Here is a 23312-nt window from a genome sequence, read left to right as displayed (position 1 = left end):
CAGTAGGGATTGGCAGAAAGTCTGGTACTTTTCAGGTATTAAACTTTTGTTACGTATGATGTCATACCTACTCTTAAATATGGATCCCTTGACCAAGTCTTCTCTGTTTTATTATGGTATGTTTATCACACTATGGTTATACTAATTTCTTTGAGGTGTACTTTCACCTAAAGGCCTGTGTATGTACAGCATACATGCTGGCAAACAAGTAACATCATGTTACTATAAGAAACAAGAAATCTCATGTATGACCTAACAAAAAGTGGAAATATCCTATGCATCCTTCCTCATTGTTTCTCTCTGTAAGCAATGAAAGATGAGCAAGTGGACCATTTTCAAATAAATTCACAGAAGAATAGCATGTGGGATATTTCAAATATTTGAGGCCATGTATACATAGGATGTTTCTTTCATCATCTATATAAATCCAGGATGCTTTAAATAACATCAAACATAATGGGTAAGTACACTTAGATGTAAACCAACTTATGTGAATCTTTATTCATCATGTACTCAAGCTGTTGAGAGATAAATCTCCTGTGCTTGTTATCTAATCATCAACACCAATTTAAGATTGACTGATGGTAATGAGTAGGATCTTGATCTAGTGTTTTAGTAATTGAGTGATCTATTCACTTATTTGTTTGCTTTTATTTGTGTTTACCTCTTTTTTTAGTTGAATTGTGAGTGTTTACCATTTTGTGTTCATTATCTGTATAAATCATAGGTAATTTCACCAGAAGCCTAATTCTCTTATTTGCAAGGTCTAATTCGTAATTTTCACATTTCCTCCTTGTCAGTACTCTTTAGTAAAAGCAATGTAAAATGTAGGGCTTACTATAGATGCTGTGCCTTATCCTCTTAATCAGCCCCTAAAAAATTATAATTACAAGTTAACTTGCTATGTTCTTTGGTTGCTGGTATGAAAGATAAGCCACTTAAACATGTGATGTACTTGCTGAGGGTTTACTTGTTGTCATGTTGTGTGTTTTATCAATACTGGTTTAGGTAGCAAAGTAATATGGTATTGGTACTGTTTGAGATATAGATAGCTGGTACTTGATAAGTTGATTAATGGTACTGTTAAGCTGGTACTGGTATTGTTGAATTTGTCTATGCAAATTACTAGTTTGGTACTGGTATATAGCAGGTGGGACCAGCCACTATTCATGTCAGGATTTTTCCTTTCATGTTTTAATTTAGTTGATGTTTATTAACTGTTCTGAATTAAGTTGGGTGCACCAAAAATTTTAGTTACACAATTTTTTCTCCAATGCTCTAAATGTCTAACTTATAATTTTTGAAGGGTACACAATAGCAGTATGCATCAAATATGGATGTTTTATATTGTTTAGGCTATAATATTAGAAAGTTTCTACTTACTTTTAAATTTTTATTTATTTATCAATTGTTTCAGGTTATTGCTGCACCAGCAAGCTAGATGACTTCATTTACAGTGCTCAATCATCTTTTGAATTATAATTTTAGTTAATAAATCGTGAGCTAGTGCAGTATTCTGTTCTCATCAACCTATTATATATTTTATTTATTTTAACACACTTTAATAATACACACACGATAAATCGAAGAAGTGTTCACAGCCGGAGGCGGTGCAAAAAACAAGACCTGCCGAAAAATAAGAGAGGGTTCTTGGTTTACCAGTACACAAAGCGGAACAAACAGAGGCAGCATTTGGAGTTGCATTACTGGTAATGAAGGCTGCACCTGCAAAGAAATGCGCATAAATTATTCAATGGCTAATTTGGTATTCATAGAGCAAATATTTTCTTCTTTGAAAAATTAAAACTGAATACCAAATTTTAAAAATTACAGAAGAAATTATTCTACTTCAAAATATATGGAACAAGCATTGTAGAAGAGACTTAGTGTGATGCTGACATTTCACGAAATTGTCAAAGTAGGGTCCTCATATAGTCATATTTTACTATATTGGTGAACATTTATAAATTATTGTGTGCAAAGAAAGCATTAAATTCTGAAGAAGATGGCACAAACAAACAAACAAACAAATGTAACTGGACATTGAATGATGCTACTATGCGCCTATGCCAAGTCGTCGTCAACCTTTTTATCGTGCGTCAAATTATGCATATTTCATTTCATTTCATTTTTGTCAGTATTTCCTCGTAAAATCTTCATTCTACAATAACACCCTCCAAATGTACTTTTGCTGTAGCAAATACCTCCACGGCTACACTTACACCTTGTTTGGATGGAGAGCAAAGGAAGCGGAGGGAGGGAGGGAGGTGAAGAATGGAATAGAAAGAACTTTTAATAATTAATGAGAAAAAATAAATTTAACTTTTCTTTCTATCTTTTTTTTTGTTTGGTTAATTAAAATTTAAAAGGTTAATGAGAAATTAGTGATTGTTATAGATTTGTAACAAAAAAACTTTGACGATAATTATATATATATATATAGAGAGAGAGAGAGACTAATGTGCATTCGTATGCATATGGCCCAATATGCATACGGTTCAAATTTGAAATTTCAAAATCCAAAACGTCGATCCGAACCATTCATCTTGTTCTTCATATTAATATATGCTTGAAGACCAAATTTTACATTTTTCTGAATTTTTTTACTATTTATATCTTATATATATATATATAAGATATAATATTGGACATTTGTGTTATTTTTTTAAAATATTTATAATAAAATTTATTTTCATCTATTACATCTCAAATTTAGAGGGAAATCGATTCGGAAAAAAAAATTCTTTTCTTTCCATTCCCTCACTGCCTCTACTCTCCATCCAAACAAGGTGTTAAGAAAAGAAAACGGAGCATAGTTTGAATTGATGCGCAATTTGCATTTGTAAGAGGGTATTTGAGAAAATAATGATGCATTTCTTAAAGACCCAACCAAATCTGGCGTTCTGCTCACGTTGTCTTAACAGTTAACATCAATTTGTACAGAGGCGGAGTCAAGCGCAGAGAATGGGTTCAACTAACACTCGTTTTTTTTTTGGAAAATTTCATATTATAGTATAATTTTCTATGTAATTTAGAGTAAAATATTATGGTATTGTAAAATTGACTCTTATTTTTTATAGAAAAATTTTATATGATTAACTCTTATTGTGTGATTTGACCCCTAGTTCGAAATTCTAACTCCGCCTCTGAATTTATATATATATTTGTGAAAGTCAGTAATGACTAATGACGCCTAAATAACCATTTAGTCAGAATAAGGTATTCTAGTTAAAGAACATGGTCTTATTTAAGCAAGAATGTTATTTTCAATAGACTTATAACTAACAGAAAATATTTAAAATCATACAAAATATGGAGTCATGTTACTATGACATCAATAATATTTCAGTCTAAGTGTTACCAATTTCAAACTTATGAGATAGACTTCAAACGATGAATTCAAATCGTTCAAATCTATCTATTTCACGAGTGTTATTCTTACATGCAAAATTTATAAAATTTTAAATTTATTAAGTATCAAGTCAAGCGGGCAAACGAAAAAATTAAGTTGGTTTTAATACATTTATTTTTCTTCATTCTTTTACCGCTTAACTTGATACTAAATGAATTTGAAAATTTTATATATTTTTATCTGTAAATGCAACATTTCTGAAATAAATGGTTTAAACAATTTAAATTATCGTTTTTTTTATAGATTTGAAAGATCGATCGCATTTAGTGCCAATCTCATTTACTGGTACATTTATTTATTTATTGAAAAAAAAATCAATAAAAACTTGAAAATTTGAAACACATTTTATTCATTTATTGAAAAATTCATATATATTCTCTCTCTGTTTTTTTTTTTAAATAACACCGTTGAGTTGATTGGGTTGGTTGGAGTAACTGAAAATTGGTATTGAAGTTTTAATTTTTTGGGCACATGTGTGAGTTTTAATTTTTCAGAATTTATGCAAAAATTGATTGTTTGACAGTTTTGAAAGTGTACGATGTGAAGGTTAGATATAAATATAAGTCTGATTTACTATGGCAAGCTGAATATATTAACAATAGTTTTAAGACAATTTAAAGAGATTTCCAATTATTTTGGAAATGTTTTTATTTAATTTGACGACCATAAAAAAATATGACTGATTCGATTTGTTTATACTAGCTATAATTTTGGACCTATACCAGACTCATTCCCATTTACTGGTACATTTCTTTAAAACGGGTCGAGTAGGAGTTGATCCGTTAGATCTGCAAAAAATAATAAAAAAAAACCTCTAGTTGACGACAGGCACAGCCTTCTTGTACACATTAAATAAGGTCGAATTTTATACAAATTAATGTCAGACTAAGTAACCACCAGTCCACCACATGCTTTTTATTACAAACATGACCGTCTATATTTTTAAATGAAATCTAGACCGTCAAATTAGAAAACATGTGTTAGCACAACTCCGCATTAAATAATAACCCTTCTTTAAACTAGCTAGACCCGGTCCATCTTTTGTTTCGTGCAATCGTACCCTCGAAAAAATAAAACCCTTCTGACAAACATTCCCATCGGGATCATCTCCACTTGTATAACTACAAGATTTGAAATCTGATGAAATCTTTATCTTCTGTTTCACATCTAATGGTCGTAACCACTCAAACATCCAGATTAAAAATAACAAAGGTAAGTAACTATCACCCTTCGATCATTAATTAACGTTCGAGATTCTCCTAGAGCTGTTATACTTGCTGGATATAATCTCATATGCTGTGATTTGCTAATTCTTTTCCTCCATACCCATACCTTCCTAATAAATTACTCCCTCTCCCCTCACTGCCTCAGTGGGAGACAGAGAGAGAGAGAGAGACCCGAAACCAAATCAAAATTCAAAAACACGAAGAAGCAAATGTCTCTGACTCTCTCTCTTCTTCTCCTAATAGCCATATCTCAGCCGTGTGTTTCTGATCGGACGGCTGTGAAGAACGACAACTCAGAGTCAGAGTCGAGAAAGTTGATGTTCATCCTTGCGGGACAGTCAAACATGGCCGGCCGAGGAGGTGTCAACGAAAACAAGTGGGACCACATCATTCCCACTGAGTGTGGGCCCCACCCTACCATTCTCCGACTGAATGCCAGCCTCCACTGGGTGGAAGCCACTGAGCCTTTGCATGCTGACATCGATGTTCGTCGGACCTGCGGTGTGGGTCCCGGCTTGTCTTTCGCTAACTGGATCAGGTACTCTACTGATTTCTTTTTTGTGCTAGCATTATATATACCAGAAAGAAAAAAAAACTTTGCTGATAAGACAAGTAAAACAAATGATTGGCACAGAGAACCAGTAAAAGAAGGTGGATGGAGGCTAATAGGTCTGGTACCATGTGCGGTAGGTGGGACCCGCATCCAGGAGTGGTCCCGGGGATCAGTTTTGTACCAGCAGATGATCGGTCGAACAAAAGCGGCTTTAACTTCTGGTGGAAAGATCGGTGCGGTTTTGTGGTACCAAGGGGAAAGCGATACTGTCAGACATGAAGATGCATATTCGTACCGTGCACGGTTGGAGAAGCTTATCTTCGACCTGAGAACCGATCTTCACTTGCCACATCTGCTATTTATTCAGGTTTTTTATTTTAGTTATTCATTCATTTCATTATTTTGTTCTAGTTAATGAAACATCGATTTTGTATAGGTTGCATTGGCATCGGGTGAAGGGCCGTATTTAAAAATTGTGAGAGAAGCTCAAAAAGGAATAACACTTCCAAATGTGAAGTATGTGGATGCAATTGGGTTAAAATTAGAAGGGGACCATCTCCATTTAACGACTCACGCTCAAGTCCAGCTTGGTATAATGCTCGCGGGTTCTTATCTAAATTCTGGTATAAATGGTATTTATAACTAGTTTATTTCCAACACGAGATTAGTTCTTTAATTACATTTGAAATGCTAGAGTCAATTAAGAAAGGAGCATAAACCCTAAGCTTGTCATGTCAGTGTTAAATTTTGATGCATATTAATTTACCTTAATTTCATGCTAGCAATTTCTTTACATTGCAAATCTTGTTTCCTAGCAGTATATCAGTTTCTATACAATGAGACCAAAAATATTAAGTTTCTATAAAATACATCCCGGTACTCGGCAGTTACCTGAATAGACCAGACTAATGTGAATGAATTATGTCATTCTCGGTTTGCAAATTGCTTGTTTTGAATAAAATATGTGAAATCATTTCATTGTATATGCTGGAAATAGGTAATGGTGATTCGTCACATGCATGGTCGCGCAAGACTAAGCTCAAACTCCTCTGCTACGTCTTACTAATTCTCTATTTTACCATCTCATGATGATCCCATATCATATACAATTCTTGCAATTTGTACTGTAAAAAGTTTTGGTTTTCTTGTGCTACTTCTGAGTTCTGACCCTACATTATATCTAACTAATTCTTATTAACAGTAGCATGATAAGTTACAGGATATAGGATTTATTGATAGTATTACCTTTTAGAAATTGGCAAAAGTACAATTATATTGACTACTGTGATTATTGTTTTTTTTTTAACAAGAAATTGTTTACTAATTATGATGTGATCATGGATTTTGACTACATGCCAGTTGATGTAATTCAAAATCTTGAAATATTGCTCGGAAGAATTGATTTAAAGTATTGTCAAGTTGGTAAAGTATCTTAGAAGTTAGAACTTGGTTTTTAGAGAATTTGAGGGGCAACTTTTGTACCAGTAGGATTTTGGGTTTGGACCATCAGTTTTCATTCTTAAAAGGAAATCTCCTAATAAATGCTGGTACAGAATGAGTTATTTGATTATGTCTTTATAACATTTTGCCTCTTTCTTAACTAAAATAAACTATGATTAATATCTTTGGTAAAAGTGATGGTTAGAACTAAATTGGTGTTCACGTACCAAAAAAAAAATATTGTAAATTCAGAAGGTTTTGGCACCAGAATTGAACATCTGTTCCATAATAACAATCACATTATGATATGTTTGCATCATACGGAAAAGACTGTAATTTGGATCGTTTGTTCAGTGCAATATAGTATTAATTACCAGGTACCAGTAAAGTACCAGTCATGAGCTCTGTTGGTTTGGGAATTGATTGTTGTCATAATAATTCATGTTGTATCATATATTACATTATGATTGAGCTGTTTTTTGATAAAATGCCACAATCAGGGAAATGAAACCTAAATGCACTGACTGAAAATTGTTTTACAACAATTCCAATATGCTCTTTAATTAGTTGCAACATTTGTTCTGTACGACATGTCGATCTGAATGAGGTAATCGGTTTCCCTTTAGGTTTGAATTGAGGTTTCTCTAGTGCAGAACTGGAGGCTATACCTATTGTAAATTTTTGGGAATTTTATCGGAACCGATTCTCATACAAATTTTTGAACGCTTAAGCACATTATCTTTTCCTTTATTTGTTTATCATTATCATCATTATTAATTTAATTTGAGGAAGAGTCTCATAATCTTGTAATACTAAGGGAGAATATAAAATGTAAAATAAGCGAGTACTGTGCTGAGAGATTAGGAGATGAGTTGGTATTTCATAAATATTGTTTTGAGCTCAAGGCTTTATTATTATGGAAAAGAAAGTGAAGGCCTTATATTTATGGCCCAAACAAACAATTATAAAGAGAAAAGTAAAAGTAGGCTTGATCTGATCAGGCCTTGTTTGTTTTGGTGTAAACGTGAGCCATGACGAGTCTCCTATATATAAGTATTCATATATATTCTATTAATTAATGCACAGCATAAGACTAAGATCGAAAAAGAGGGACAAGTTCAGAGTATTAAAAAGCCGTCCAGATGGAATGAATGAATGAATGAATGAATTAGCAAATGATTGTATTTGGTCAAGGACAAGGAGACCAACACACTCAGTCTGAGTCCCCCTCAAAATTATATTCTTTTATAAATCATCTAATATTAATTATTAAATTTAGGTTAACTTTTCTGTACCTCAAACCACATTCTTCTAATCTCTCTAACAATCTTTCAAACATATTTCAACATATACAACAACCTATGATCGATTTTTTGTTAGGCACATAATTAAGCTCAAATTCAAATCCAATCAGATATCTGATCTAGTAGAATGAGATCCATATCATTTATTCTAATCTGGCACGAGTAAAAGACTCGATCCTGTGCATTTAGGTCATGTTTGATTGTAGCATAAGTCATCAAATAAGTATTTTATTCTGTATTTATACTGTCAAATATGAATAAAGTGTGATGAATAGTATGACATAAGAAATCACTAATGTTGTCATAAATTAACCCATCTATTTAGATCGAATAACTACGCCACGTCTCTCCTCTTTTAAAATAACGTAATATATGATGAACAACTTATTTGTATTAGCATTTGTATGTGATGAACAATTTATTTGTCATTTGTATGTGAGGGATACTTACTCCGGATGTCGGAGGAGTTTAATAAAAAAAATGTGTTTAATATTTCCAGTAAAGTAAACAACACATTTGAATTAACTTTCTTTTTTGTTAGTATGATTTAAATTTCCATAATTTTGGTAATTACATCGTGTATTGTATTGGAATGGCAATGACACAATACTCCAAATAAAAAAGAAGAAAGAAGAATGATGGTGAAATGCGTTGCTTTCTGCACCGCACCGTTCCGACAGGCCCATGCCATACATGCCATACACGCCATACATGATAGTATAGTATCATTAGCACATACTATCTTAGGTGAGTGGAGTGTGGTCCATATATTCAATTCAATTTCACCTACCATGTGCTCACTCCACCCTACCCGCTTCCCCTCACTATTTCTTAATTTCTCATACTTATAATTTATTTATTTATTTATTATTTTATGGGAATGTCTTTCTTCCATAAATTAATATATATAGGTATCATATACTCCTCTCAGGTTCTGTTTAAGGTTTATCTGCCAACAATTTATTAATCAACACAACTTCTATATTTTACACAACAATCAACAAAATAAAATTAGTTCCAACTCACTACCTTATTTTGAACGTTTTTTGTATGAGTTTTGGATTGAAAGCAGATGACCAATAAATGTATCCGACAATCATATAAATATAAATATTGTAGGGAATGAAGATCACTACAAAGAACAATTCGTATTGAATTAGGCCATGCTCGTTTATCACGAAAATATACGGAATAGAATTTGACAGAGACAAAAATTCACTTTTGAAAAAGTGAGAATTTATATATATGGACACGAACGGAATTGACTATGGAAATGTAATGAAATAAGTGTTCGATTGTACTGTGAAAATAGTTGTTAGAAATTTTGTATTTCTCTTTAAATTTGTCATCTAAATCTTTAGATACGGATACAAACAGATAGTCATAACTCAAACTATCAAACATGATATAAAATATGAAAAGTAAGATGAAGTAAACAATTTAATCCTCCTTAAATTTTACTCTACAACTAATGACCTTAATATATTATTATATCAATCTATAAAGGTTGAATGGGGATTCCAGCATAACTTGCAAGTCTAGTTCCTTCCCCCAATTTCAACCATTAAAATTTGAAAAGTCTAATTCAACTCGGTCCGTGCATTTTAGTATGAAAAAAGAACCATTCGTACCGAAATTCCGCTGAATAAATATATTTTATTCATTGTCTTAAGAATATAAAAGGGAGAAATTTCCGGCATAAAAATAATGCACTTAAATTCTTCTTCACATGTAATTTGGAATGGATAAGTCAGATTGACCAAAACAGAGCACATCCTTTTCAATTTGAATAATATCATGTTCTATAATTATGCTGTCCCTACAATAGGTGTTGGAATATATGCTATCAAGCACTCATCAGACCCCAAACTCAGGACAGAATATGCATCTCTTATTCCATTTTTTTTTTTCTATTCATTACAATTTTCATCTAATTATCATCCCCAACTTGTCCCCTAACACACCATAAATGCTTAATTAATAATGCCCATTTCCAATAATAAGGAAATTCAAAGTTCAATTTTTTTTTTCCAACACTTATTAAAAGATGGAACGGAGTACATGTTGCATATATGCACTATCAATTTAAAAACCGAGATTTTTTTAGTTACCAATCTAAATTTTTAAAATTCTGATCTTATCGTCGCTTTAAGAAAAATTCAAAACTTGACACATATGCAGATTAGGTCTTTACACCATTTTTGACGCGTATGTAGGTCCAATCTGAGCACCATTTTGGTGTTTTTTTTTTTTCTATTATGTTCTCTTTCCGCACATAACAACAGAATTTTGGTGTGCAGATTTGGTCTGCGTACGCTCCAAAAATAGTACGAAGATGCATGTGTTAAGATCTGAATTTCCAAACAAATGATGATAAGATCAGAATTTTAAAAGTTTAGGGTGGTAACTAAAAAAAAATCAGATTCAAAAGAGAGAGATGTGAAAAAGGGAAGGAAATGAGGAGGAAGGTCCCTTCCTTTTTAGTCTGAACTAAGATCAGCACGATATTTAATTAACAAACAATAACTTCGTTGTTTCGTACTAACAAGCAATCAATTAATTATTAACAAATTAATTGCTATCGCTAGTTCTCCTATTGCATCATCAGTGATGTCAAATAGAGACTAGCAATCATATATTTTATAATAGAGATGTATATAAGTGAAATATATAGCAAGGAAGCTCTTTTAAAAATAAAATTTAACTGAAATAATTATGATATTGTCAATCATACCGACAATATTATATACAATTAGATATGTTCAAGAGATGCATAAAATAAATTTCCAGATTATATTCTTTAAGTAATAAAGTGGGGTAACACATATCTAATATCATTCCTTTTTTTTCGATTGACTATGACTTTAGGGGGTAATTCGGTGAGCATAAATTTGTTACCATGCTATTAAAAAATTACATTTTTGTCAAAAGTGTTGGCGGATCTCCTAATCGAATCAGAAAAATAATTAAAATTATACGATTTCAATTAGTCTAAAAGGTTATAATTAAGAAGTTGCCCACCAACTGTTAATTATACTTTCTGAAGAGAAGTACAACCATAAAGTGAGACCAAAATGACCATTATACCCTCACTGGCTTCTATTTAGACATATCAATCAGTCCCTGTTTTGCAAACATCATATAATACTTACTTGCTCTGTTTCGCCCTGTTTTACTTTACACAGAACCAACAACACCTCTGTTTTCAAAACAGAGAAAACATCCATCCATACTCTGTTTTATTTCCTAAACAGGGAAAAAGAAATAGATGGAAGAATACACTGAAGAGGAGACTGTAAAACCTTTAATGATACCAAGAGAGATAGTGATTCAGAGGCGAAAACCAACGGCTTCTCGCTTTAAGAGAGTCTGTGTGTTTTGCGGGAGCAGCCCGGGAAAGAAAGCGAGCTATCAAGTGGCAGCTATTCAGCTTGGCAATGAACTGGTAACAAATTTCATGTTCTTTGTACTCTGTTTTTAAGAGAATTTATTTTCATTATTTCATTAGTAAATAAAAGTAGAAGAGAAAGGAAGAAAAGAGAAAAGCATTAACAATAAATTGTATTATCTTAATTTGTGTTAAAAAGGTTGAAAGGAAGCTAGACTTGGTGTATGGAGGTGGCAGCATTGGTCTCATGGGCCTCGTTTCCAGAGCTGTGTACAGTGGCGGTTGCCACGTGTCAGGGATTATCCCCAAAAAACTGTTGCCAAGAGAGGTAATTAATTAATTAAGTAGAAAATGTGATGTCATTGTCATAGTCATAGATATAATATTAATATAACATTGCTGAATGAACGAACGAATGAATTGTAGATTGTAGGAGAGACGATTGGAGAGTTGAGAGCAGTGTCGGGCATGCACCAACGAAAAGCCGAGATGGCTCGCTTATCCGATGCTTTTATTGCTCTCCCAGGTATAATATATATCAAATTAAGCAGCCGTTGGAGATTCCTTACCTATCTTGTACCAGAAACCAAAAAGGTCAAATAGTAGTAGTGTTAGTGTAGGTCCGTTATAGTATAGTTAACACAGACACAGTTAGTTAGTTTAAGTCAACCGGGACCACAGAGACAATATTAATTAAGTGCTAAATTATATGAAACAGTATGAACATTAATTACTTGCAAATAGTTTTTAATAATTTTGTGTATGTAGGTGGTTATGGGACATTGGAAGAGCTACTTGAGGTCATTACTTGGGCTCAACTTGGAATCCATAACAAGCCGGTAATTAACATGCAATTAATTAATTAATTACTTGCTACTGTACTTAATTGTATATTAATACTTGTGTCTATGTATGTATAGGTTGGTTTATTGAACGTAGATGGATATTACAACTCTCTGTTATGCTTCATCGATAAAGCGGTGGATGAAGGTTTCATCAAGCCATCTGCACGCCAAATCATTCTCTCCGCTCAAACTCCATATGAATTGCTTTCTAAACTAGAGGATTATGTTCCAAAACACGATGAATCGGCAATGAAGCTAAGCTGGGAGAAGGAGCAGATAGGCACCTATGCTTCTAAACCTCATATTTCTCGCTAACAAATTCAAGACAATCATCTCATCCATCATTTCCAATTAAGCATATATTGATTCTCAAAATTCAACCCAATTTTATTTCTTTATATGGGTTGTAATTGCTTAACCGATCCAACTTCCTTTCTTATATTTTTATTATTAAAAGGAAGTATATATGTACGTAGTCTAAATTAATGTAGCTTAATTAATTAATTCCAAATATTATTATACGTATATATATATAGTTCTTATTTTGATGTATGATTGTGTTCTCCAAATTGCAGCTAGATCTTACTTGTTCAACTTTATCCATGTACAACTGGTAAATTGTGTGTTTGTCACCTGCTCATATAGAGATTAACATAAATTAAATGTCTATTTCATGCAAGAAAAAAAAGAAGAAGAAAAGAAAGCAATTTCTCTGAATGTCTCAACTCAATCTACAATTTTTAAAAGAAAATAGGATAAATACTAACAAATATTGTTATAAACATTACAAGATTGTACCATTAAGTATCTAATCCTAGCTTATAAAATTAACCATGTGTATTAGGCTGCTATTTGATTTTGGCATCCTTCATAATATTATCAATTGGATACATCGATCAATGGCTTTTTTCTTTCAAAATAAAAGAAAATTGACATAAAAAATGGATATTTTATTAAGTTATTAGGTGCAAATTGAGGCGTTCTACAATAATCATTCAAGCAGGTGAGGTGTTGACTGGTTTGCATTAAACTATTGCCTGGATGTTGACACGTGGCATAATGGGGGACATATTAGGAATGAAAATAGTCAAAGTTTTACAAATAACTTAATTCATTTTTTTAATACAATAGTTGGTTATCTCGCCGACCATTCAACAAATTAAGAAAATAAAATAAAATATTAATTTAATTTACACTCAACGACCAACTATACCTAGTTTGATTTCATACGGCTGCCCATTTTACTATTATACAATTTTTAATTTTACTAGCTATGAGATTTCTGCTCCTACGAACTTTTATTATTACAAAATGCAATAATTTTTGTTACATTAATATTTTAAATGTCACAACTCAAAGAACGAAATCGAAATTGAGTGATGAAATACTGTTTTAAATGTTTCAACTGTTTTTCTTAAATATAAAAAGTGTATTTGTGTGGTACTGATTCTAAATATATATATGTCATGTATGTAATGATCAAGTTAAATTTATACGTACCGTGTTGTAATTAAATTTATTATAAAATATTTGTTGCTACAAACTTTCACTATTACAAATTGCAATAATTTCTTTTTAAATTAATATTATAAATACCATAACTCAAACAACAAAATCGAAATTGAGTGATGAGATGCTGTTTAAATGTTTCAACTATTTTCTTAAATATAAAAAAAATTGTTGTTGGTGCATTCGTGGGTTCAAAATACATGATGTACCATGCTGTGATCAAGTTAGATTTATATATGTTGTGTTGTGATTAAATTTGAAAAGATGGTTACGATATGTAAATGGTCACGTTACGTTAGTCACACCGTGACCACACGTGACTTGTCACGTTTAACTTTTTTTGAATAATTTAAATTGATTTATTCAAAATTCACCATTTGATCAAGAATTACACGTGACTCACGTGCTCACGTGTCGTGTTGTGATAAGATCTTTTCACGATGAGCCGTGTCATGTCAGATTTTAAAAAAATAATCATATCACACGAATAATCACTGTACGGGACACACATATTATATATATTTTTTTTTTTGAAACTCTGATAGTAGCTATCAAATACAATCATACAACATTATTTAAAAAATTAAAATAGTAAAGCACTAGAAGCTACCACTCAGCGCAATATTGTAACCATAACCTCGCCTCCTGCACTCTCAATTTGCCTTCAAATATTTTGCAGTTTCTTAATTTCTTTCCAAAAAAACCAAACCGCGCTGGAAAGAAGAAACTACCCCATTTCTGCTTGAATTCACATCCTCTCCAATACCTGATAAGGGAATCTTTTACAATTACTAGATCTGAACCGTACTTTTTAACTTGGCACGAATCTCAAAGCCCAAAAATGGGGCCCCCCACAGTGACCCGAATCCCAAGCCGGTTGAGATTTAATCTCAAACCGTAAAGTAAGTGATCCTCTGCAATAATTGTGCAATACCTGAGAGGATACGGGTTCTTTCTGCTTGGCAGTCCGACCCCTACACAATACACATAATAAAAGATTTATAAAACGTTTTTTGCACAGAGTCCTCAACATGTACCATGCCATGTGCCAGTAATAGTGATACTCTTGTCTATAATTCAACCGCATAGCTACATTCAAAGAACAAGTGAGATGAGGTTTCGAGGGTATACATGTGTCTGACATGTAGCTAGCACACAATGCAGATCACAGTTGAACCGTAGTGTGGAAAAAACGTGCCTGCTGTGTCGCACCGTGACTTTGGTTACGTGCTGTGCCGTACTGTGACCAAATTAATTTTTCACATGCCGTGCCGTACCGTGACCAAGTCTTGCCGTGACCGGTCACGTTAACAAAGTTTTAGAACCAGTAACTAATTCTAATTCTTGATTTAGAACATAATATATATAGAAATTATAAGGATTTTTTATTTGACCTTCTATAGTCAAAACAGAAGAAAGGATGGCACAAAACAGCCTTGGCAAGGGATGGCACAGCATAACACGGTATCACTTCCTTTGAATTTGGATTTAGATCTGACAGAGCCAATCCTCCAGCTCGACTGGATTCTGATAACCACCGAAAAGGTTCAGATCTGACAGAGCCAATTTCTCATACTTACTGTAATATTTTATAGATAAGATCGGTTTCTATTTACGTTTGATTCTTATTTTGCTACAGTATGTTAATGTTATTGACTCTTTCAGTTGTCAGTAAAACTTTGATCTTCAAAAGGCAAATGATGAATTGAATGGAAAAGTAATTAAAGCGGTGCCGCTTATACGCCTTTCAGAGGTGATAAACATTTCGCCTATGGCAAACCCCTCCGCCGCCTCCTCCCTTCATCCTTCTTCTCCTTCTCTCTATACACCTTTCTATCCATTTGAGTCACTGCTTCTGTCTAGTGGATCTGGTTACCGCTGTCGGTGCTTTCGCCTAATAAATCTGGTCACTGCTCCTTGCTAGAGATTTTATTCTCCAATATCAGCGGTTCGTCTTTTCTTACGTTTTCTTGAGCTCATCATCTCCTCTTTGACAATGGAAGAGTGGGTAGAATGAGTGGTACATATAGTTACTATATAGTGGAATAAATGTTTAGTTAGAAATAAATGTTTAGTTTTTGTTATGATGATGTTATGTGTTGTTATGTACTGTTTTTCTTCTCTTCTTCTTCTTCACTTTCTGTTTCAAGGTGACTATCCTAGACTGGTTAATTTAGTTTTCAGTCTGATTTAATTTAGTGTCTTCTCAGCTGATGGGTGAATGTCCTGATCCTGTTGATTCAGTTCTCAGTCTGATTTGTATTCAGTGCCTTCTCGGTTGTGATATGCGTACAGAGAAAACTATCGCTAGACTTCTATCAATATAATATAGTAAGGATGATCAATTTGCATCCACGTAATGCACATATCCCTATGCATTTTTTGTTTTATTTAGCTGTGTGTTTTTAACAGACAGTGATTGTCTAATATTATGTAACAGTTACTTTGTATCTTTCTATCAATCAAACTGCCTACCGATTTTCAGAAAAAAAAAAAAAAAAAAATTTGATCTTGTTGCTTCTGCTCCAATTCCAATCGGGCCTGTTCGGCTGAGGTAAAATAGCAGAATTGAGCGGAATTAAAGTTCTATTCCAGCCGAACATGAATTAAATGAGCTGGAATAGAAAGAAGGAATAGTGCACTCTTTCTCTATTCTCAATTGCAGGGGATGGTGGAATTAAGAATTGAGCCGAAAAAGAATAGGAAATAGATCACTTTTACTCTCTTTTCCGTTGACGTGGCAACATCCCCTTTATTTTAATACTTACCCACTCTTCTTCTCCGTACAAACTTCGAGAGAAATAATTTTTTCCTTACATTTACTTTGATCAAAATTTTCGACGATCGGTCGGGAGATTTGCAAAATTATGATTACAAATAACATGCATGCAAAATACTCTTTCAAATGAGATCCCTCTTGTTCAAGAGATTTCTTCTTCCATCTTGCTCCTCCCTTTTTTCTAGTTGTGCTGCAAGCCTGCAACAGCTTGTTAATGGCTTCTTTACTGCAAACCTCTCATTTTGTTTATCTTTTGTTTAGTTAATGCTTTTAATTCTTTGCTAGATTGAGCTTGTTAACAAAAAGTCCGCTTCAAAATTCTAACAAAAGTTAAAAACACTAAAGTGTAAAAAAACCTACAGTAACCTCAATAAGGTTATAATAGTTATTTCCTACTTATATTCATATTTAATAATTTTATATTGTCACAATTCCAAATATGATACTCACCGAACACAACAATAAAATAGTGGAATACTTTGAAAGAGCTATGAATTCTCAATTCTACAATTCCTCTGTTCTATTTCTATTCCAATCGTTGCTGAACAGGCCCATCAATTATTGGTTATTACCGCTCCCTCCCCGCGTCAAATCCAGCCAATAAACAATTAACAAATCAACTCAGACTCAGTGCATTGCGTAGCGGGACCCACTAGGCCACTACCACTACCAGTAGAGCAAAAAAGAAAAAAGTAGAGCGACACGTAATTCCGGGTTGCGTCAGGGGGCCCAAAACTAGAGCAACACTATGCTCGACACGTTAGTCTTTTCGTGGGGCCCATGGAAGCGAGCGCTTGCGCACCATCCGAGTTTGATCGATCGATCTGCAATTGCCGCGTGTCGCTAACTGGACAGCTGGAGGAAACTACGACCGTTCGATCTTCCACAGTCCGTATCTTCCTCTTACATCTATTGATTTTTCTCTTCCTCTAAATTTATCTATGAAAGAGGGTTCAAATGTTTTAACTTTTTATTTTTCTAATAAATTTTTTTTTTTAATTTATTTGTCAAAATAAAACGCGTTCAAAATTTATCTAAATCAGTGTAATTTTACAAGTGATGAAAATATTGTGATCTTTTATGTGTACATGGAGAAAAATAATATATATCATATCTGACGATTTTATTTAAGATTTAATTTTTAAATGTATGTGTTTTATTCGTCTTTGTCATTTTTAAGTTGTAAATGAACTATGTTGAGCCGAGTTAGTAAAGTTCGAACTAAACTCGAGAATATAATGAGCAGAGTTGAGCTAATTATGGATCAATCAAGCTAAAAAAGTCCATTAACAACTTGTTCATATCGTGAATTACGCATAGATTAAAGATTTTCGTCAACTATTTGTGCTGTGAAAACAAGAACAACTTACGATAGAACGAGCCGAGCCTATACAAATCGAGACTAATAAATTTCAACTTAGTTCATGTTAAAACAACCTTGGATCGAGCTATGATTTTGAACAAGTTATGAGCTATGAATTTTTTTTTTTCCAGTCCAAATCATTTCATAGTAACCGGATGCTTAGAATTATCTGTCATTGGTCAGGACATTCTTAAAAGGCTGAATATAAATTTATATTTGTAATGTTACGCATCGATTCGTGCTATGAATTCATATTTCTTATGATAATATGTATATTGGTATATTACATATCAATCCATAGTTCAGGAGCGGATTCAGAATTTTCATTAGAGGGGAGCAAAAAAATATCAAACCGGATTTAAATAACTAATCGAATTTAAATTCATTAACTAATTAGGTACTCGATAAAAAACATTACTTTAACTTATAATTTCCAATACTCTGACTTATAATTTATGTTCTCTAACCTATAATTCTAATTATCAATCATAATTCAAGAAATTTATTTTAATTTTAACTCTAAATTTAACTCAAATTACAATTCAAACATTCAGAGGGGGCCAAAAAAAATTTCAGGGAGGAACAAAGTCGATCGGAACATCCCGAACTCTACTAAAACTCAAAATTCAGGGGAGGCAACTACCCACTCCCCCCGAAACACTGTAGATCCACCCCTAATCCATACTATAGATGCATGTCTCTATTTTTAAAGTTTAAACAATCAACCTAAATAGTTAAACATATTCTCCATATGAAAATGTACTTCAACAACAAATTTTAGAATTTTTTTAATAGTTATTTAGATAGGTAGAAAATCACTAGTTCAAAATTTTGAAATCATGTAATTTTCTACCTATCTAAAAAAATAGTAAAGAAAATCTAATTAATATAAAATTTGGTCAATAATTGCATTTTCATATGAAAATTACGTTGAATGGTTCAGATTGAATGTCTTTGAATTTTTTTTTTTTAAAATGTATTCATATGCGGGCCGGTATGAATATCCATATTACCCTTAACCTCACTCTAATACAAACGAACAAGGTTCTAAATAGCGATTAAAGTGACATAGCGGGGAGACAGAAAAAAAAAACTATTGCGAATAGCATAGCTTTAGCAGAAGTTATCATACATAGCGTTTTTTTCCTTTTCAAATTTTATATTTTATATTTCTATTAATTATCAACATGATCAATATTAGAGAATTGAGGTAACAACTAAATGACTAGGGGTGTTCAATCGGTTCGGTTTTTAACCGAATCGGAATATTTTGATTCGAATATATCAGTTTTTCGGTTTAAATGGATCGGTTTGGTTGAAATTTTGAATAATTTTGTTTTAAATGGATCAGTTTGGTTTAGACTTCTCAAAACCGACTAAACCGAACCAACCGGTTTATATTGGTTTGACTCTAATTTTATTGGTGTTATAATAATTTCATTAAAACAAACTGGACTGAACAAAACCAAACTTCAATTGTTGTGTATGACATTGTATTATTTTCGTTAATAATAATATCAATAGGGTTACTTCGGTTTGAACTGAACAAACTGAAATTGACTTCGGTTTGTTCGGTTCGGTTCTTAATCGGTTGATAGGTTTAAACTGTTCGAATCGGTTCTTAATTTGGTTTAGTCATTTTACTTCGGTTTGAATCGAATCGACCATTTCAACACCCCTATAAATGACAACTAATCTAAGTCTATATTTTTTTATCAATTATGTAAATAAGAAGGAAAAAAAATCTAAAAAGTAACATTATTTAATAGTTCATAGTATTACATATTATAATAGATGAATAGCAATTAATTTTATAAGGTAAATGAAGTCAGTATAAATATTTAAACATTTTATATAAATGAGGGATCAAGTTACAATAATTTTTGAGTTACAACAAGTTACCACAACCATTTTCTTCATTTTCAAAGTCCAAATCGTCGATCTAAACCGTTAGATGTGATCTCTATGATAATATGTGCTTGGAAACCAAATTTTACATTTTTTGAATTTTTTGAATTTTTTTTTACTATTTATTAAGATGGGTATAAAAACTAGTCAAATTCAGACTATTGAATTTTGTAGCCATCTTAATAAATAGTAAAAACAAATTCAAAAAATGTAAAATTTGGTCTCCAAGCACATTTTATTGTAGAGATCACATCTAACGGTTTGGATCGACGATTTGGACTTTAAAAATGAAAAAAATGGTTGTGGTAACTTGTTGTAACTTGATCCCTCCTCTTTTATATATTATAATAATAATCAAAATCAGCTTTCAATTGAAACGAACGATAATAATTTTACAAATGAATACTATACAAAGAGCAATCAAAAGAAAGAATTAATATTTGAATATTTCTCGATATAGAATGAGAGAATAAATCACAAATAAAAACAGAAGCACATAGTTTGATTTAGCACACTTATTGTAGAAGACCATGTAGCATTAGAAATAAGAATAGAAATACAGAAGTCCATATAAATTGCAAAAAAAAACTCCATGTAGCATAGCGGTAATAGCTGTCATCTATTACAATTATAGCGATTGTAGCTGAGTTAGCGCACTTATATCTCATAGCTTAGCATTTATGATCCGGAAAAACTATAGTTAACTATTTAGAACACTGCAAATGAAATATGGCAAATCCACAATTCTATTTTTTTAAATCGCGACCATAAAAATAGAAAAAAAAAGTATATATATTATGTACGATTTACTATTAATTGAGCTATTGTTATATGTCACACCCCGCGGCCACGGGTCGTAACAGTCTCCCGCCGTAAGCATACAACGCCGTGTATACTTACAAGGCTATTCAAATCTTACTCAACAATTCAACAGATAATAATATAAACTAAGTTTATAGATACACAAATCAGAGTACACAGTCTGGTCAGAATATAATACAACATAAGTATCTCATCCGGATACCAACCATAAGGCCTACCCTAAATCTATACAACAAAACATATCTAGGGTTATCAAGTGGTAAGCTACTAAGGCCTACTACTCTCGTGCCTCTCCGGAATCAGTCGCACCAGTACCTGTAAAATAACCGGGAGGGTGGGGGTGAGAATAAATTCCCAGTGCGAATTTTGCCACAGTTTAGACTATTGGACTTGCAATCAAACTCTATATTCAACAATGAAACCCAAACAATAACAGTTCAAACAGATATATATAATCATAAATAACAGAATGCCAATGCTCGACAACAGTTTAATCAACCTGAAACACAGTTTACGAAATTTCCAAGATGAATTTCAAACACAACATATATTTTGGCTTAACTCAATTCAATAACTCAATTCAATAGGGCTTGTAGCAATTACAGATGTTCTTTCGAGCTGAACCCTTATCAAACCCACATCTGTAGGGTTACTGACACCTACAGATGGCCAACCGCTGGACCCTTTATCTGACACCCATCTGCAATCGCTTGGCTTAACAGTTTATTAAGGTCTGGTTTGAATCATATAAAGAAAATCCTCTCTGGAATCATTCCAATAGTCGTAATATTCAATTGACATTTCAAATGCATTAACACGTAGGAGAATGCCACCGAGCCATAGACGTTACACATGTCACCCACGATTTCCAATCACACATCTCATAACATAATCACCCTCCCTCGTCCCAACCGGTACTGGGAATATCGAGGGCCGTTCACCTAAGGCCATTTAGGATCCTGGGAATCCAAGTCAGCATACAGCCCGACTTGGAAAATTCATTGGATCCAAGTGCTTAACTTCGTAAATCCATTCACATACATTCACATACACAGCTCGTGGTGACTTTCAATTAAAATCAGATCACAATAGATCAACATAACCTATAACCATACCAGCATGCAAATCATTCAATTCAGATCAATTCGAGTTTAATTTAATTGGGCTATGCAAATGCTCTACGCAATTCAGTGATGCAATCAATGATATTCAACATGACAAACGAATACACAGTTTAATTCCTGAAAATAAAGTATCAAACAAGTCCAAGAATCCCGCACCTGAGTATGACGAGCGTACCGCTTAATTTAAGGATCGGACGTCTCGTATTGTCTCGCAAGTTCTTGCTCGACCGAGCTTATACCTATATTATACGTATACTTGGTTTAACATTGGTTCACTATTGGAAACATTTACTCGAGTTACATCAGGCTTACACCTTAATCAATTTCCTATCCTTTGGTACCAATCCGTTCAATTCCTGATTTCTTACTTACAACCTTTCAAATCACACCATTTACCTCGGGTTCCTTCAAACCCTACACAATTATAATTAGGTAACCATTCAGTCACAGTTTCACTACTTTGGTTCTCGGTTCATTTCAATTTACCGTTTGGTTAACCCTAATTTGGTCAAAACCTCAAATCAGCCGTTAAATGTTCTAAAAATTCACGATCAGGAGGCAACCCTACCTATTACAAGTCTAAGTGGTTGGGTTAAGCAAATCAAATCACGATTATGCCAACTTTCAATTTTGGCACGAAACCCTAGAAATCAGATTTCACAAATCGGAAGAAATCGGGAAAAAGATTGACAAATAAACAAGCAAGGAGTGTAGAGGAACTAGTCCTTGAGCAATTCGAACACAAATCTCGAGTTTAAAACGAAAACCAGAGAAATCGAGAAATCGTAGATTTTAGAGAGAAACAAAAAGAGAAAAGAATACCGAATAGGAGAGTTAGAAGAGATCCACGGGCGTTTACTCGGTTCCGGTTTCGATTTCTCGCAACAATCGGGGGTTTAAGAGGAACGGGAAACTCTCTCGCTCTTTTTCTTCTCTCTTGGCAGAAATTTCACTTAAAATGGTAAAGGAATGAAGTGGGAGAGAGAGAGAGAGCAGGAATTATGCAAATAAGCCCTTGGAATCACCCAGTGCGGATCACTCACCCGCACTGGATCTGAGTGCGGACGCACTCGGCAGTTTGTAGGTCCTTCCAGCACTTTCCAGTGCAAAAATCGGTGTCGGTGCGGGTCCTCCACCCGCAGTGCGGGTCACTTCACCCGCACTCAGCACTTAGTCAGTTTTCAGCATGAATTTTAACACAGAAATCACCCGCAGTGCGGGTGGCTTCACCCGCAGTCAGAACTTAGTAGATTTTTGGAATGAATTTTAACACAGAAATCACCCGCAGTGCGGGTGGCTTCACCCGCACCCAGAACTTAGTATATTTTTGGCAGAATTTCAGATAAAGTCCGAGCGTAATGCGGACGCACTGACCCGCAGTGCGGGTGGTCTCACCCGCACTCAGTACTTAGCCAATTTCAGTTCAACACAGAAAATCATGAGTGCGGCCGCACCCACCCGCAGTGCGGGTGGCCTCACCCGCACTCACAGAAATTTCAAAGGCAATTTAAGAAAAACAGAAGTCAGTGCGGGTCAGTCACCCGCAGTCACCTACCAGTGCGGACGCAGTGAGCCTGTAAAGTCTCAAATTCTCGAAATTTCGACGCGGTTTCGATTCACACTTTACTTACTTAATTAG

General features: G+C 33.5%; 3 protein-coding genes across 6 annotated transcripts in view; all 3 read left to right on the top strand.

Annotated features, from left to right (window-relative positions):
* The window catches only part of HIP1 (HSP70-interacting protein 1), a 77619-nt gene that overhangs the window by 3876 nt on the left and 50431 nt on the right, over positions 1 to 23312 (top strand). The gene's annotated exons all lie outside the window — the stretch shown is intronic.
* LOC144548597 (putative carbohydrate esterase At4g34215) lies at positions 4762 to 6602 on the top strand. 3 transcript variants are annotated; one of them, XM_078297322.1, is made up of 4 exons: positions 4762 to 5176; positions 5273 to 5558; positions 5628 to 5781; positions 6189 to 6602. In XM_078297322.1, exons 1-4 carry the CDS (start codon positions 4848 to 4850, stop codon positions 6278 to 6280), a joined length of 861 nt encoding a protein of 286 aa, XP_078153448.1. In that variant the 5' UTR covers positions 4762 to 4847; the 3' UTR covers positions 6281 to 6602. The 3 variants fall into 3 exon arrangements, with proteins under 3 accessions (XP_078153448.1, XP_078153432.1, XP_078153440.1); XM_078297306.1 differs by having other exon boundaries at positions 5628 to 5823; XM_078297314.1 differs by having other exon boundaries at positions 4763 to 5176; positions 5628 to 5814.
* Positions 11070 to 12720, top strand: LOC144548589 (putative cytokinin riboside 5'-monophosphate phosphoribohydrolase LOGL10). The gene is made up of 5 exons (XM_078297292.1): positions 11070 to 11380; positions 11523 to 11651; positions 11750 to 11849; positions 12092 to 12162; positions 12244 to 12720. Exons 1-5 carry the CDS (start codon positions 11204 to 11206, stop codon positions 12481 to 12483), a joined length of 717 nt encoding a protein of 238 aa, XP_078153418.1. The 5' UTR covers positions 11070 to 11203; the 3' UTR covers positions 12484 to 12720.

This window comes from Carex rostrata, chromosome 2 (genome assembly GCF_964058835.1).
Source record: "Carex rostrata chromosome 2, lpCarRost1.2, whole genome shotgun sequence".
In the NCBI taxonomy this organism is placed as follows: Eukaryota; Viridiplantae; Streptophyta; class Magnoliopsida; order Poales; family Cyperaceae; genus Carex; species Carex rostrata.
The sequence above is the reverse complement of the archived record's forward strand: the minus strand, read 5'-3'. Positions and strand labels throughout refer to the sequence as shown.